This window comes from Scyliorhinus torazame, chromosome 10 (assembly GCF_047496885.1).
Source record: "Scyliorhinus torazame isolate Kashiwa2021f chromosome 10, sScyTor2.1, whole genome shotgun sequence".
NCBI lineage: Eukaryota > Metazoa > Chordata > Chondrichthyes > Carcharhiniformes > Scyliorhinidae > Scyliorhinus > Scyliorhinus torazame.
The window spans coordinates 209,064,405-209,082,737 of NC_092716.1; the positions used below are offsets into that span (position 1 = coordinate 209,064,405).

An 18,333-nucleotide genomic window follows, 5' to 3' on the forward strand; every position below is an offset into this window, starting at 1 on the left:
GTTCCATCTCTCAATGCAATGGGGAGGAGCGTGGTAAGGTGAACGAGGGTGAGAAAGGCGGACAGGAGGGCGAGACAAGGGCTAGCAAAAAGAAGGTAAAACAGGACCAGAACAGGGCTAGTACTGGGGTGGGGGGGGGGGGGGGGGGGGGGGGGGGGGGCACCGTGCTAGTGAGGACGGCCAACACGGGAGGGCAGGAAGAAAGGAGGACCGCGGCACAACTCTCAGGAGACAGGGAGCGCCTGACACAAAGAGGGGGCGGGTGGGACAGGGCAGAAGGGGAGGAAGAACACAGGTGGGAACAGAGGGACAGGGACTATGGAGGTGGGGGAGAGGAGTCAGGGGAGAGCGCAGAACAGAAGAGAAACAAACAGAAGGTTGAGGTAGATAAGCAGCACGAACACAGGCCTCGGCGGGTATGGAGCAGGGCGAGGAAACAAGGTGGCACCACAAACAGCCACTCGGGAGGGCTGCAGGGCGGAGGGAGACCCTAGAGTGCAGGGGCGCGGCCACGTGGCGTACACACAGCTGGCGGCCATGTTGGGTGCCCCCTGGACAAAAGGAAACCTCGGAGCCCTGGGGCCCGACCTCCTGGTGAGAGCGGCAACCGTGGCCATTTGGGACGGTCCCCTAATGAAGGGATACCCCGGAGTGCAGGGGCGCATCCACCAGGTAAGTATGGGTGATCCCGCAGGACCGGGGGGTCGAAAACCCCCCACCAGGATTGTTACCTGGAACGTAAGGGGACTCAACGGCCCGGTGAAAAGATCCAGAGTCTTCACCCACCTAAGAAGCCTAAAAGCAGACGTAATCTACCTACAAGAGACGCACCTGAGGGAGAAGGACCGACTACTGGGAAGAAAGGGCTGGGTGGGACAGACATATCACTCATGCTATGGGACGAGGGCTAGGGGGGTGGCAATATTAATTAGCGAGGATGAGGTTTACGGAAACCAAGACAGTTACGGAACCAGAGGGACGGTACGTCATGGTCAGCGGTGTCCTGGAAGGGGCACCGACTGGTTGCACTGGTAAATGTGTACGCTCCCAACTGGGACGACACAGAATTCATAAAGAAGACCATGGCAGAAATCCCCGACCTTGACACACACCAACTGATCATCGGGGGCGACTTCAACTGTGTACAGGACCCACTAACCGAACAATCAAACCCCAGAGCAGGGAAAGAGACTGGCATGGCCAGGGAACTAGGAGCATTTATGGAACAGAGGGGGCGGTGGACCCGGGAGAGAAGGAATTTTCATACTTCTCACAAGTGCACAAGGTATACACCCAAATCGACTTCTTTGCAGTGGGGAAATTGGTGCTTCCAGGGATCACGGGAATGGAGTACTCCGCGATCATTATCTCTGACCACGCTCCACACTATATGGATGTGAGGTTGGCGACAGGCCGGGCCCAGCATCCCACGTGGAGGCTGTACACGGACCTCCTGGCCGTCAAAAAACATCGCGGGTCATAGGCGACTACATTAGTAACAACCAAATCGGGGAGGTCTCACCCTCCACATTCCGGGAGACACTGAAGGCCGTGATTAGAGGAGGGATCATAGCTTACAAGGCAAGCAGAGATAGGGAAGAGAGGGTGGCCAGCAACAACTGGTGGACTCCATCCTGGAAGTCGACAGAAAATACTCCGAGGCCCCGACTGTTGAGCTGCTGGCGGAGAGAAAAAAAGCTGCAAATGGACTTTAACCTGCTATCCACTAGGAAAGCAGTGTACCAACTCCGCCAGACACGGGGGACCTTCTACGAACACGGAGACAAGGCAGGCCGCCTATTGGTTCACCAGCTGAGAAAGCAGGCAGCCACAAGGGAAATAGTGCAGGTAAAGGATAGCAGAGGCAGACTGGTAACAGAACCAAAGGAGGTCAATTGGGCATTTGAGACCTTCTACCAGGGACTGTGCGCCTCCGATCCCCCCAACGGGGGCGCGGGGATGAAACAGTTCCTAGACGGTCTGGAACTACCAGTTGTGGAGGAAGACAGACGGGGGAGCTGGAAGCGCCAATAGACCTCGGAGCAATCATGGAGAGCATGGGCTCCATGCAGGCGGGGAAGGCACTGGGACCCGACGGGTTCCCGGCGGACTTCTACAAAACATTTGCACCAGTCCTGGCTCCACACTTAAGGGACATGTTTGCGGACTCACTGGCAAGGGGCACACTGACCCCCACGCTAGCGCAGGCCACAATTTCACTGATATCCAAAAAAGATAAAGACCTGACGGAATGTGGATCATACAGACCCATCTCACTGCTGAACGTGGATACGAAAATACGTGCAAAGGTCCTGGCCAAAAGGCTGGAGGGCTGTGTACCAGAGGTGGTCGCAGAGGACCAAACAGGCTTTGTCAAGGGTAGGCAGCTCACAGCGAACATCAGGCGGCTGCTGAACGTAATAATGACACCCACCGGGGAGAGAACACCAGAGGTGATTGACTCCCTGGACGCAGAAAAGGTCTTCAACAGAGTCGAATGGAAATACCTCCTCGAGGTACTGGAACGGTTTGGGCTAGGAGCGAGGTTCACCGCCTGGGTGAGGCTCCTGTACAACGCTCCCAAAGCGAGCGCCCGAACTAACACCACCAGCTCTGAATACTTCCAGCTGCAGAGGGGAACAAGACAGGGCTGGCCCCTGTCCCTACTCTTGTTCGCGCTAGCAATCGAACCCCTGGCGACAGCCCTGCGGGACGCAAAAAGTTGGAAGGGAATCCGGAGAGGAGACAGAGAGCACAGAGTCTCGCTCTATGCAGATGGCCTGCTCCTCTATGTTTCGGAGCCACAGGAGGGACTGAAGGCAATACGACAAATACTGAAAGAGTTTGGAACCTTCTCGGGCTACAAACCTAACCTGGACAAAAGCAAGGCATTCCCAGTGAACCCAAACAGGGGAGGGAGAGAGCTGGAGGGGCTCCCGTTCCAAACTGCCCAGAACAGATTCCACTACCTGGGGATCCAGATAGCCAGAGACTGGACACAGATCCACAAGTGGAACCTGAACAGCCTGGTGGAGGAAGTAAGAAGAGACGTTCAAAGGTGGGGCTCACTCCCACTCTCCCTGGTGGGGAGAGTGCAGACGATCAAGATGAACGTACTGCCAAGGTTCCTCTTCCTGTTTAGATCCATTCCGATCTTCATCCCCAAGGCCTTTTTCCAAATCATAGACAGTCTAATGATGGCGCTTGTGTGTGGGAAGGTAAGAACCCAAGAATTCCCAAACAGACACTCCAAAGAAGGAAAATCAAAGGGAGGTTTGACCTTACCAAACCTACAATCCTACCACTGGGCAGCAACGGCAGAAAGAGTGAGGGGATGGGTACAAGAACCCGACACAGATTGGGTACAAATGGAGAAGGCATTCTGTAAAGGAACGACCTTCCGGACCCTGGCCACAGCAGCACTCCCATCCTCCTCAACAAGGTACACAACGAGCCCAGTGGTAGCGGCCACACTGAGAACGTGGACCCAGCTGAGACAACATATCGGGATAGCCAAAATGTCCCCCATGGCTCCCATATGTGGCAATCGCAGATTCCCCCCCCAACCATGCTGGATACCACCTTCAAAAGATGTAGGCGGGACGGGGGCACATTGACGGTCGGGGACTTTTACGTAGGCACAGATTGACGACACTAGACGAACTGACGAGGAAGTTGAGGCTAGCAAAAGGACAGGAAATGAGACACGTCCAAATAAAACACTTCCTCCGCAAAGAGACGGTAGGGTACTCCGGGTCCCCAGAAGCCACACTACTAGAGGACCTGATAGGCAGGAGCAATGAGAAGGAGGGGGCTATGTGGGAAAATATACGGACAACTACTGGACAGAGCCCGGACACCACTAGACGAGACCAGACAAAAATGGGAGGACGAACTGGGGACAGAGGTAGGTTGGGGACTCTGGAGCGAAGCACTGAGCAGGGTGAACTCCACCTCTTCCTGTGCAAAGCTAAGCCTAATGCAGCTCAAAGTGGTGCGCAGAGCACAGCTGACCAGAACCCGAATGAGCAGGTTCTTCCCGGAGTGGAGGACAAATGTGAGCGTTGCCAGAGGGACCCAGCCAACCACCCACATGTTTTGAGCTTGCTCCAAGCTTGCTGGGTTGTGGGCAGCCTTTTCCGAGGCAATGTCCAGGGTTGTGAGGGTGAGGGTGAAGCCATGCCCAATAGTGGCAATCTTTGGGGTATCGGAGCAGCCAGAGTTACACATGGGGAAGGGGGCCAACGCCCCTGCTTTCGCTTCCCTAATCGCACGCCGGAGAATCCTGCTCGGCTAGCGATCAGCAGCACCACCCAAAGCTGCAGATTGGCTCGCTGACCTTTCGGAATTTCTCCACCTGGTTTAGGTACGCCACCCGAGGGTCAGAGGAAGGCTTCCTGGATACTTGGGGGCAGTTTGTAAGTCTGTTCAAAAACCTGTTCGATGCCAGCAACGGTGAGTAACCTAATAAGAATTTTTTTTTTTTTAAACACCAAGATGGATGAGGTACCAAAAGACTGCACAGCCCGGGGGCGGGGGAGGGGGGGGGGGTGCGGGGTGGAGGCAGAAGGAAGGTGGGGAAACCACGAGAAATGAGGGGGAGGGCTACCCCTTTTTTCTTTTTTTTCCGCCATTCTGTCCGGAAAATTAAAAAAGCACAGCCGAGGCCGGAGGGCGGGGGGGGGGGGGGGGGGGGGGGCAACGGGGAAGGGAGAGGAACCATAGACCGATCCAGAGGACAACGAAATACACACAGGGTCAGTTGAACGCAGGACAATCTAAACCTCTCAGTATAATAAAGGAAATTAGCGCGGGCAAGAAAAATGTGGGGCGTGATTCTCCGAGGCCGCGCCGGTTGGGAGAATCGCCGGCCGCACCATTATATCGCGCGACGCCAGTCCGACGCCGTCCCGCCATTCTCCCAACCGGCGAGAACGGCTCCGTTGAGTTCTGCGCCGCGCCAGCCGGAGAATCGCCCGAGACACTCACAACGGCGATTCTCCGGTACCCCCGCTATTCTCCGGCCCTAATGGGCCGAGCGGCCGCTCCAACACGACAGGTTCCCGCCGGCGCCGTCCACACCTGGTCGCTGCCGGCGGGAACTGTGCGGGAACGCTGGGGGGGGGGCGGCCTGTGGGGGGGGGGATGGGGGTTCCTTCACCGGGGGGGGCGCCTCCGATGGGGTCTGGCCCGCGATCGGGGCTCACCGATCGGCGGGCCGACCGCTCTAAAGGAGGACCTCCTTTCCTCCGCTGCCCCGCAAGATCCACCCGCCATCTTCTTGCGGGGCGGCCTCGGGGAGGACGGCAACCGTGCATGCGCGGGTGACTTTATTTACGCGACGCAGGCCGCGTCATTTACGCGGCACCGCTTTTATGCGGCGGCAAGGCCCAGCGCGCGTAAAATATGCGATACTGCTCCTAGCCCCCCGGGGGCGGGAGAATAGGGGGCTGGGAGCGGACTCCGACGCCGGAGTGAAATACTCCGGTTTTCACTCCGGCGTCGGGACTTTGTCTCCCTTTGGGACAATCGCGCCCGTGATGTGTATATACACAATTACTTATAAATATGGGAAATGCCAATTAAAAGATTTATTTTTAAAAAATAATTATTAACCACATGGCCAATTTTTGAATCGTCTGCAAACATCTTAATCATACTCACTGCATTCAAATCATTGATATATGCCATACAAAGCAAGGGGGAAGTACTGTGTTGTGCGGAACCTCATTAGGAACAGTGTTCCAATCACAAAAATGCTCATGGATCATTATCCTTTGCTTCCTGCCTCTGAGCTAATAAACCTGCCACTTTAGCCTTGGATCCGATGTGCTTTTATTTTGGTGACCAGAGATGCTGGCTGGCAATAGTGGGCTAGTATTATTTATGGGCCGAAGAGAAGCACTCTTGGAGCTCCTGTTCCTGAAGAAGTCAAAGTTCAAAATTTCTAGGGCCTGTTTTTTGTACAGACTGCTAGTTAGACTCCGCAGTGTCTGCAATGTGCCCGTTGTATGACTCCGATTTTCACACTTAAATACCTTGATGCCAGTATCAAACTGGCAGGCTGATTGTCAACTAAAAGGCTTTCCTGGATATCGCATCAGGTGAGTGTAAAAGTTAATGAAGCTCCTCCAATTTTCTACTGCTGGCCCTTTGCTTTTCATGTCACAATGATGGGACAATGAGCTAAGTTTCTCACCCTGAAGTTTATAAAACCTTCTTTACTGTTCTCATTTATGTTACTTACTAACCTATTTCATATTCCCTTTTCACCTTTCTAATCTCTTTTTTCTCTTCGCCACTAGATTTTCCATATTCTCATAATTATCTTTACTATTTTTAGCCTAAATTTATCATGCTCGTCTTTTTTTAGTTTTCATCGCGTTGTAATTTCTTTATTTATCCAAGGAACTCTATTCTTTGATGTGTTCTCATTTTCCCTTCTAGAAATATATTTATTTTGCACTCTATGCATCTCAGATTTGAAGATTTATCACAGTTGATTTATCCATCTGTCGCTAACGTTTGTGCCTGCTCAATTTGCACTGGATCTTTTCTTGTTTAGCTAAAATATCCCACTTTCCAGTTGAGTTCTGCTTGGACCATTCATTTCCAGGGCTCCTTGTTCTGCTTATATGAGGCCTGTGATGGAGAGTATTCCTTCCCTACTCTTTGTCCTCTCATTCACATTATGTTCTGTTTTGCCTTCCAGAGAGAGTGGGTGAGAGTCAGTGAAAGGTGATTGGGGATGTGTGGGGCTTCTACATTGCGCATGTGACAGATGGAGAAGTAGCAAGGTGATCGAGTTAAAGATAGGGAGACAATGCCCATACCTTCTGATCAGTGTTGGAATTGCTTTGTCCGATGATGGTCAGACTGAAAAATATGCACTTACTTGGATATGTTTAAAAAGGCTGGACTTCTGATGCACAATGTAGAAGAACTTCCTCAGCGCAGGGATCAATGCAAAGAGCAGTGAAGAGAATCAGTGCAAAAGTCACGGCCCTGTTTTACACCACTAGCTGCTGAAAGGCAATTTTAGAAGTCCAATATAAATGCTAGTGAATGGGTGATGGATGAATGGTAGTGGGTGCGTGAGCGAGTGAATGATTGAATGGGTATGTGGGTGAGGTAAATGGGTAAGTGGATAGGGTGGCACGTGGGTAGAGTAGTAGGAAGGCAGCTGGGTGAAGTGGCAGGAGGGTGAGGTGACAGGTGCGTAGGGGACAGGATGGTGAGATGGTAGGAGGGTAGCAGGTGGGTATGGTGGTAGTGTGGCAAGTTGGTGAGGTGGGTAGGTGAGTGAATGAATAGGCAGGTTAGAGTCAGGCTCAGAGGATTTCTCAGATTGGGGATTAGTCAGGTAGGGTAAGGGAGCTGATGGGGTGTCAGGAGGTTAGCTGGGGGCGTGGGGGGGGGATTGGGGTGATTGGGGGGGGGGGGGGGTACAGTTTTATAGTCATGCAGGAGTTCGGCGAGGATTTTTCCATCTGACATATCCTGGGAAACTATCCAGGTAAGCAAGTCAGAGACATTTGCGGAGGGTTTCAAGAAGCAGGGGATTTGCCCATTGGAAGTTCAAACTTCCAGGGCAATTCCCACTGAATCAGTGTGTTGGGACATCCGCGGGATGTGCATCATGAGTCATACCCCCAATCTCTGATGACCCAGCGACTGGAAAGTCTGGACCAATTTTCCTGAAATTGCTGGGAAGTTGTTTCATTAGAACGACTCCTTAACAGTGATCTCCATTATTAATTTGTGCAAAATTTAACCATCTGCAGAGTTATAGAGATAAGCCACTGATCCTTTTTAAATTTATGCTGCTCCATCATTAACCTCACTAAAGCCAATATGAATTCTTTCTCACCAGTGAGGCGTTGCATTGAAATTAATAGCAATCGTGAGGTTGCTGGATTTAGGAGGCTATGAATCATTCCAGCTGCAGTTATTTCGGGCTGGTAATTAATATCGTATATGACAGCATTTAGTGCCATGATTTATGGTCCTTACATGACAACCAACATTAGAAGGCCATAAAGGACCAACATGACTGTGCAGTCTCACTCCAGTAGGTTGTAAATTGTTCCTAGCGATATTGAATTCTTTTTATCTGTCTTGGCAGTTTTTGTGTGTGTCTTGCTTACCATCCACAAGCCAGCAGTGAGATATTCAGGATGCAACAAGCTGCTTCAACACTCAGAAGATCACTTATTCAAATGGAAATTAGGGGCGAAATTCTCCTACCCGCCCCGCCACATTTCTGCCCCGACCGGCCGGCGGGAGTCTCCGTAACACCGGCCAGTCAATGGGGTTTCCCATTGTGGGACAGCCCCACGCTGTCGGGAAACCCCCGGGCGCCGGCAAAACGGAGACTCCCGCCGGCGGAGAATGACGCCCTAGATTTTTATTCAGAAAAATAAATTTTGTTATATGAGTATTTTGTGCAGCCTTTAAAGAAGTTGTTCTGGCTGAACAATGTGGCAACAAACTAGGGACAAGCAATAAGTATGGATCAGTGCTTAGCTCACTCACCTCGGGCGAGATTCTCCGACCCCCCGCCGGATCGGATAATCCCCAGGGGCTGGTGTGAATCCCGCCCCCGTGGGTTGCCGAATTCTCCGGCACCGGATATTTGGCGGGGGCGGGAATCGCGCCGCGCCGATTGGCGGGCCCCCCCCGCGATTCTCTGGCCCGGATGAGCCGAAGTCCCGCTGCTAAAATGCCTGTCCCGCCGCCTCTAACTCTCATCCAACTTTGTTATATGCATCATCAATCTTTTTCTGATACTTCTCAAGGATGTCTACCCCACAAGTACATTTGGTACACAGAGCCTTCAGATGCAGCCAAACAAGGTAGAAATGTGTGGCACACAGGCAGAGAATAAATGCTATAATTTCACCAACTCAGGGGCGGAATTCTCCGGTGTCGGCGCGATGTCCGCCGACTGGCGCCCAAAACGGCACAAATCAGTCGGCATCGCGCCGCCCCAAAGGTGCGGAATGCTCCGCATCTTGGGGGGCCGAGCTCCAACCTTGAGGGGCTAGGCCCGTGCCGGACTAATTTCCGCCCCGCCAGCTGGCGGAAAAGGCCTTTGGTGCCCGCCAGCTGGCGCGGAAATGACATCTCCGGGCGGCGCATGCGCGGGAGCGTTAGCAGCCACTGACAGCATTTCCGCGCATGAGCAGTGGAGGGAGTCTCTTCCACCTCCGCCATGGTGGAGACCGTGGTGAAGGCGGAAGGAAAAGAGTGCCCCCATGGCACAGGCCCGCCCGCGGATCGGTGGGCCCCGATCGCGGGCCAGACCACCATGGGGGCACCTCCCGGGGCCAGATCGCCCCGCGCCCCCCTCAGGACCCCGGAGCCCGCCCGCGCCGCCTTGTCCCGCCGGTAAGAGAGGTGGTTTAATCTACGCCGGCGGGACAGGCATTTTAACAGCGGGACTTCGGCCCACCCGAGCCGGAGAATCGCGGCGGGGGGGTGGGGCCCGCCAACCGGCACGGCGCGATTCCCGCCCCCGCTGAATATCCGGTGCCGGAGAATTCGGCAACCAGCGGGGGCGGGATTCACTCCAGCCCCCGGCGATTCTCCGACCCGGCAGGGGGTCGGAGAATCTCACCCCAGATCTTTTATTCTTTCTGAAGGGAATGGGCAACAGGAGATATAGGCTGCTTGGTGTCCATAGATTCATAGAGTCCTAGAATCGACAGTGCAGCAGGAGGCTATTCGGCCCATCAAGTCTGCACCGACCGCTACCTTCTTGTGAACTGTGATAATGTGGAGAAAGAGGAGGAGATGATGACGATGAAGAGGATGATGGAAGGAAATTCACAGAAACTTTTTAAAAAAGGATTCACGGGATGCTGGCATCGCTGGCAAGACCAGCATTTTTTTACCGTCCCTAATTGCCCTTACATTGGCTTACTTGGCCATTTCAGAGGGCAGTTAAGAGTCAACCACATTGCATTGTCATCACATGTAGGCCAGACCAGGCAAGGATGGCAGATTTCCTTCCCTAAAGGGCATTAGTGAACAAGATGGGATTTGAGCGCAATGAATGATAGATGTCATGGTCACCATTACTGAGGCTAGCTTTCACATTCCAGATTTGTTCATTGAATTTAAATTACATCAGCTGCCATGGTGGGATTTGAGCCCATGTTCCCAGATTGCTAGCCCAGTGACGTTATCACAATCCCACTCAATCAGCTCAGTCATGTGTGCCTTTAAAACCTCAGTTTCTTAATGATCAATCTTTTTTATTGCTGAAATGTTTCTCTGCTGCTCTTTGGGGCATTCTTCATGGGAATCATTCTTCAAAATTATAGTGAATGTAGTTTTAGTCATTTTGTTAGTGCATGATTGTACTGCATCCTTGTTGATAATATAAAGATTGCCTATAGGTGCTAGGAATGAGACTGTGCCATAAAAGGAGGTGCGATGTTCACCTTCATAGTCACTGAGAGATCAGTGCACAGCTCCATGCGCAGTAAGTAACAGAGCCACTCCATTGTCTTTTTGATAAGTTGCATCCATCTTGCACACATCTCCTCAGAAAGTCCTCCCATGATCCATGTTGCCTCTATATTGTGTGGGACAAAAGTAATGGTTTCTTTTGTTGATTTCTTTGTACTCAAAAACTGTCTGACTCTCTTCCATCCTGTGCTGCTCCATAATGATATTGGCCGACACTTGAGAAGTTCTCGCTGTGGACAGGGGTGGGAAGGGAGGTGGATACTTGCTGTTGGCCTGTCCATTTTCCAACACTCAATGGGAGCAGTTTCTACATCGTTCCCAAAACAGGGAAATTGGGCTGCTCTGCCTGTCCGTTCATGTTGGCATTAGCCCTGAGCCAGCTCGGCCTCATTAGTATGGCATTGTTAAGCAGACACACTGCTGCATGCCTCACCAATTCTGGCTGGGTTGGAAATCCTCTAACTGACAGATTAGCTCTTGAGGGGACGGGGTGGGGAGGGGACGGAGGAGGTGGGGTGGGGAGAATATGTGGAGTTGGTAGTCCTCTGGGAACTGAGTATCCTGTTTGAAGACATTCCTGGGGGAACCCCTCAAAACATTCTGACAGTGGGCATGAAGCTTTGTTGGTTGGGGGTTGGGGAGGCAGCAAGAATATTATTGCACCTACAGTTCCTATCCTCCCAAAAACATTAAAGCTTCTTGGACCATTGTAGGAACAGTTTTCATTGTTCCACTTAGGACTGTTGTTTAGTCCACTTAATGTAACAAAGTACGGTACACAGTCTGCCCACTTTGAAACTGATAATTGCATTCACAGTCCTATAAACAGCATGAGGCCACAGTTTGCGTTATTAAGCATCTGCCTGCCTAATTCAGGCAGACAGGCTGTCTGCTTGCCATTCTGAAGTTCACCTAAACATTGCACCAGATGGGCCTTGAATATGAAAGGGCAGCTGAGATATTCCTCCCTACCACCAATAAGTTGACTGGCAACATTGCACCTTAGTCTAATTTCCCCCAAGTGCTTTGTTAGTGCAAGAAGCAGAAATCTTGAAGCTGCTTCATCACTAGCCCTCTTTACAGTAGATAAGTAAGGGGCTCAGTTGGTGATATGTGAGAAGAGCCAAATGCTGCAAGATTGTACTCAGAGGGAAGCTCGTTTATTGGCTGAAAACCAGTGAAAACGACTGCCAGATCTTCTGCCCAAACTGTTTATTGAAACACAGAAAATAGAAGCAGGAGGAGGCCATTCAGCCCTTTGAGCCTGCTCCACCATTCATTATGATCATGGCTGATCATCAAGTTCAATACCCTGATCCCGCCTTGCCCCCATCCCTTGATCCCTTTAGCCCCAAGAGCTAAATCTAATTCCTTCTTGAAATTGCACAACATTTGGCTGCAACTACTTTCTGCGGTAGCGAATTCCACAGATTCGCCACTCTGGGTGAAGAAACTTCTCTTCACCTCAGTCCTAAAAGGTTTACCCCTTATCCTCGAACTATAATCCCAATTGTTCTCCAGATAATCCCAAAAATTCCGAGCCAGGCTTTAGTTATGACAAAAGATGAAAGAAACAGGGGCTAAATTCTCCGGTATCGGCGCGATGTCTGCTGACTGGCGCCCAAAACGGCGCAAATCAGTCGGGCATCACGCCGCCCCAAAGGTGCGGAATGCTCCGCATCTTGGGGGGCCGAGCCCCAACCTTAAGGGGCTAGGCCCGCGCGGGACTAATTTCCGCCCCGCCAGCTGGCAGAAAAGGCCTTCGGTGCCCCGCCAGCTGGCGCGGAAATGACATCTCCGGGCGGCGCATGCGCGGGAGCGTTAGCAGCCGCTGACGGCATTCCCACGCATGCGCAGTGGAGGGAGTCTCTTCCGCCTCTGCCATGGTGGAGACCGTGGCGAATGCGGAAGGAAAAGAGTGCCCTCATGGCACAGGCCCGCCCGCGGATCGGTGGGCCACGATCGGGGTCGGAGAATCTCGCCCATGATTCTCATTAAAACAAAGATAATTCAGATAAAGGTGTTTGAAATTATGATGGCTATTGATCAGGTAAATAGGTATTCTGGACGGAATTCTCCCATTTTGAAAGGCTGGTATTCTCTGGGGCCACCCGCTAGATGTGGGAATTTTGATGGCCCGCAGAATTTAGCTTCGGGTGAAAATCGGGATTTACACCAGTCTGAAAACCGATCAAGAGTCTCCATCCTGCACTAGCCGGGCTTCCCTCACTGACACTGCAGGACCGTGAAAATAGCTCATTCGAGCTATTTTACATGTCATTGACAGGCAGGACACACTATTCATCAGCCAGCTGGGATGCTCGAAACCCCCAGCCCAGTCCCGCTGGCGTGAATTGGTGCAAGCATTGAGGAGCATGGACCTGGTAGCTTTCAGTCCGATGTTGGAAAGAGTTAATGTTCCCCAGTGCTAACGTTAGAATTGGAGCTTTAATTGTTTAAAAGACCACACTTATCATTGGATAGACTGCACACACATATATATATATATATAAAGAGGATGCAGATGGCACTGTGGAGTTGGAGGAGAGGCAATTGTAGAACACACTAAAATTGGAGTTGAAGAAGTCAAGACTTGTTTTCTAGTTCTTATTACAGAGATACTATCAGAGCTTAACACCTGCTGAGTGGCAAAGCGGTTAGTACGCTCCCCCAAAATTCTGCAAGGGTACCGGGAGGTGCTCTTCATGGGAGGTGGGGATCAGGGGGGATTGTGCTGGGCTGGAGGGGCTCAGGTTGGCGGTCTTCCCTGGGATGGGGATCCTTTGGCTGCTCTCCCCATCTGCAGCCTTTAAACCCATTAAACAGTCAGTCAGTCGAGGTTTTTTCATAATAAAGTACCCAATTCTTTTTTTCCAATAAAGTGGCAATTTAACATTGCCATTTCACGTCCCCTGCACATCTTTTTGATTTGTGGGCATGAGACCCACACAGGCACGAGGAGAATGTGGAAACTCCACACGGACAGTAACCCGGGTCCGGAATCGATCCCGAGTCCTCGGTGCCATGAGGTAGCAGTGCTAACCATTGCGCCACCGTGCTGCCCTTCAAGGCAGTTTCAAGGGAGAGAATCAGATTGTTTATTTTTATATCTCTGCATTAAATCAGGGTAGCCAGTGCTTTCCTAACCGCGGATGTTTTAATGAATCCGCTTTTGTTGTCCTCAAGTGCTTCCTAAGAAGAACAGCTGTGGAGGATGCCCCTGCACTTTCTAGGAAGCACTTGAGAACAAAGAATGGGGGGCCTGGGGCGGCTGAAGGGGGGTTCTGAAGGAGGACTTGCCGTCAATTGGAGGATGTTGTTGCCCTGCCAGCAATCCGGGAGGGGGGGGTACTCTGCGGAAGGGTGGCGGTGGAGGGGGGGGGGAGGTGGGGGAAAGCTCTGCAGCACATATCAGTGAGATTAGGTCCCGCCTCCCTCAGTTGCAATGCGGGCTCCGGTGTGCCATAGAATGGCACAGAAAAGCCAATATAGCAAAATATATTTTCCAAGTGCCATAGCATGACATGTCAGGGTCATTCCTAGTATCAGCGGGAATCACTCTGGTTTTCCCACTGGCGGGAGCACATGGCTATGGATAATCGCACCCTGAGCACTGCGGTGGGGCAGAAATGTGGAGTGTTGCCCACTGCTGCGGCCCAAGGAAAACACGGCAACCTTCCAGCTCCGACTTCATTAACTATGCACCCATTTGTTTTATGTCGTATTTTGTCATGGGGCAGGATGGTGCGTAGTCTGCCATCCTATCCCAGAGCCATATTGTAAAGGGTTCCAACATCACTTACCCACTATTGAAGAAAGAAGGTGAAGCTCCTGAAAATGTAGATGAATCTCTGGGACCACCCTGAGGCCAGTTGATGGACCTCCTGAGAAAGATCTTCAGGAACATTCCGAAGCCGGAAGATGGAGCCCCTCCTGGACACTGAATCAGGAAGGCCATGACCCACTACTTAGTGTTCCAGGGTCCAGGATTGCGCGCAACCTCTATTCTGAAGCCCAAAGGCAGTCCCAGCCACTGTTCAGATAAGTCCCGACATCTGCCACGTAGTTCTGAACGTGTTTCACACCGACATGTTTTCCTGCTGGCGCCATGGAGAATCTGTTGTGGGGGGCTGGGCTTTCATCTGCAAATGAGGTTCGCGCTGGCCTCTGGCGGGTTTGCCGACCTGCCATGACAGCCACCAACGGACAATCCTGCTGTAAATTGATGTCACTTGAAACCGATTTCTTTTTTAAAATAAATTTAGAGTACCCAATTCACTTTTTCCAATTAAGGGGCAATTTAGCATGTTCAATCCACCTACTCTGTACATCTTTGGATTGTGGGGGCGAAACCAATGTAAACACGGGAGAATGTGCAAACTCCAATCGGACAGTGACCCAGAGCCGGGATCGAACCTCGGCGCCGTGAGACAGCAATGCTAACCGCTGCGCCACCATGCTGCCCATGAAACCGATTTCTGGGCCTCCTGCCATATTCTCCCAGCATGCCTGCCATCTAACATGCCAGTAAGGGCTTGTGAGAATTCCGGCCACTGTTTCGAATTGGTTAGTGTGTCAGTAATAAGGATAGGGAAGTTAAGATTGAAAGAGCAAGTTGAAGAGGTTTTTAAAAACTGCAGGTTGAAAGTTACATTTGCCATAGTCCCCGTGGACCAGAGGCTGCTCTCTCATTTTGAGAGAGAGCTAACTGGTTGTGGTTTAACTAAGAGTCAACACAGCTCAGGCGGCGGGCCTTCATGGAGAGCCGCAGCTGGTACAGGAATTGAATCTGTTGCCGTTCTGCATCGTGAACCAGCTGTCGAGCCTGCTGAGCTAACCCCATATACAGGTTATTGTTAAGGTAATGATGGCCAAAAAAATTTGGAAAAGGAAGTACACAGATATTTAAAATATGAAAGTGTATGGGGCAGGCAAGGACGTTAAGACTAAGTAGACGGCTCATTCAGATAGCCAGCAGTGGTGGGTGGATTTGTCTGTTGATGTGTTGTATTGATTTAATAGAACACGGCTGCCAGTCTTCCTTACTGCTGAAATGGTGCATCCAAGAAAATGTTGACAGTAAAATTATGATGGATTTGAGTAGCCACAATGAGGGAATTATTTAAACCATGTGCTTTGAAAATCCTAAGGCAGAAACTACTCTGAATATTCTGAATTATTCTGTATTCTTTTGTCACTCTTCTTGTGTATTACCAAACGCGCTTTACCATCCATAGCATGAACATATATGCATTTGTATCATACCAGGCGCTTACTGAATCTGGTTACAACTTCCTGACATTGAGTTACAGTTCTGAACAGCTCGATGGTCATTCACTTTTTTAAATAAATACCCATTTGGTTTTCCAATTAATGGGCAATGTAGCATGGCCAATCCACCTAACCTGAACATCTTTAGGTTGTGAGGGTGAAATCCACGCAAACACGGGGAGAATGTGCAAATTCCACACAGACAGTGACCCAGGGCTGGGATCGAACCCGGGTCCTCAGCACCGTAGGCAGCAGTGCTAACCACTGCGCCACTTTGCCGTCCTCGATGGCCATTCTCATTGACTTATCTCATTTAAGTCCCGATCTCTCACTACATTGGGGAGTTCCGGTGAGTGGAGCTCCCCACTGTACAAAACGGGGCTATGTGCGGTCTCGGCCGCGCATTCCCCATTCAGGCCCCATATTCAATGTGAGTCGCTTTGAATAGCCATGTGTTTCTCGGCATAGTGAGCACCAGGAAACACACGGCTAAACGTACTCGCTAGGGGATTTTGTTCCCTTTTGGGAGAATCGTGCACCTTAGACCTACTCCTCGTCGGTGCAGCTTTATATTAAGCCATTGGGGAGATTTTGAAAGTACTTTCCACTCCCCCCTGCACCTGCCCCGCCACCGCCCAATGTAACATCCCATTTCAGATTCAGGAGAGATCCAAAAACAGCAGGCCCGCCAATAGCCATATATGAGATTTTTATAAGTTTCATTGAATGATGTTATGCTTCAGAACACCTGTTGCAGGGAATTTTCTGACATTCACCTTGGTTTCAGGAGACGACTGGATTTAGTAGCAATCAGAAGCGCTATATATACCCAGCCAAGACTGCAACAGATGCTGACAGATTCTTGACAAATTATAAACTTCGGTGAGTCACAGTGGGAAACCAATAAAGAAAAGTGGAATCAGGTGATTTTTCTTTATTCGCCCATGGAATGTGGGGATCGCTGGGTGGGCCAGCATTTATTGCCCATCCCTGAGGGTCTGGAGTCACATGTAAACCAGATCTTAAGGGCGACAGATTCACTTCCCTAAAGGATATTAGTGAACCAGATGGGTTGGTTTTTACAACAATCGACAATAGTCTCATGGTGACCTTTAGACTTTTAATTCCAGGTTTTAATTGAATTCAAATTTCACCATCTGCCATGCTGGGATTCGAACCCGGGTCCCCAGAGCATGACTCTGGGTTTCTGGATTACTAGACCAGTGACAATACCACTACGCCACTGCCTCCCCTAAATGCAGCACAGTAACAGAATGTCAATTTTCTGTGCTGCCAGTGCGAAGCATTATCATTGGAAGTGTACATGGGAAATGGTGGAAGTGCTGCCCTTGGTCTTGGCTTCCCATTTTAATGAGCATAAAGTAGCAAACAGCATATGCCCGCAAGTAGCAAGCTCCTCGAGAAATGTACAACATCAGAAAATTAGCCCCGAGAAGGAGGTCAATGATAATGCATACAGCATTGCGGGAACTGGGAATGCTTCCTGCATTTCTCTTTCAGGAGCCAGAAGAACATGTGGGGTCATACACCAACAATGCTGAGGTACCCTCAATAATGACGCTTAGAGTGTAAACAGTAAAGAAGGCTTTAATCGACTAAGAACTTGATGCACTGAGCGTCAAGAACCACAAAGACATGTGAGACTTTAACTAAGGCTTTAATATACTACATGGGAGGCTTACCCGACACAGACGACCCCAGACAGAATGGGGCCGGTCCCAGAAGAGGGTTCTTATACGTAACTCCCGGGGGAGTGGCTAAGGCGGAGCTCTCCGTGGCCAGGTCGGGTTACCTACCGGTGACCGAACCTCTACAGAGCTATAGTACAATACACAGTATTACAGGGTCACGTCATACACAACTATTATATACTATGTACAATGGTAGGGAAGTGCAGTGGTGTATCACCACAGAACTATGCTGGAGCTGAGACATGAGCTAACTGCTGCACAGCCCACAAGGCTGCCCCTTATATATGGCTCACGGATGGGTGGAGCCAGAGGCGGAGTCCCCAGGGTTCCAAACCCGGTCTTAAAGGGGACATCACCTTACATGATGACAAGGCAGTAACCGTTCATCACAAATGCTATTAACTTATTTTGGATCCTTTTCTTAAATGACAAAATTATAGGGAACAGAAAAACTTGATCCAGTTTTAGGGTCTTAGATTATGAAGAAAGATAAAGGTTGCTCTATCTTTTCATTAAAGAACATAGGAATAAGAGACACGCTAGAACAATAAAAAGCATAAGCAATCATTGGGTAACATGGACATGCACACAAGACTACAGGTCCCAATGGCTTCATTCACAAGTGCTAAGCAAGATTATGTATTAGAAACATATTTTCTCCCATGTGATATTAGCCTTGTGGAACAGATTGTAGAAAGACTTGTTCATTCTGAGTCAGTTGATATGTTTAAAAGGGGCACAGATCAATATTGATTAAGAAGAGGGGTTGCAAATTATGAGGAGACCAGAGATCTTGGTTGGAAAGGGGTTTTCATATTTGAAATAGTAATCTATGAACCAAATACTGAATGCATTTCCTTCTTTCAATTTTTCA

General features: G+C 50.5%; 1 protein-coding gene across 5 annotated transcripts in view; it reads left to right on the plus strand.

Moving 5' to 3' along the window:
- The window catches only part of saxo4 (stabilizer of axonemal microtubules 4), a 344,826-nt gene that overhangs the window by 163,475 nt on the left and 163,018 nt on the right, over positions 1–18,333 (plus strand). For all 5 annotated transcript variants that reach the window (XM_072466827.1, XM_072466830.1, XM_072466826.1 and 2 more), the window contains exon 11: positions 16,535–16,629. In XM_072466827.1, coding sequence (XP_072322928.1) covers positions 16,535–16,629 — 95 coding nt within the window. The remainder of the gene's footprint in view (positions 1–16,534; positions 16,630–18,333) is intronic.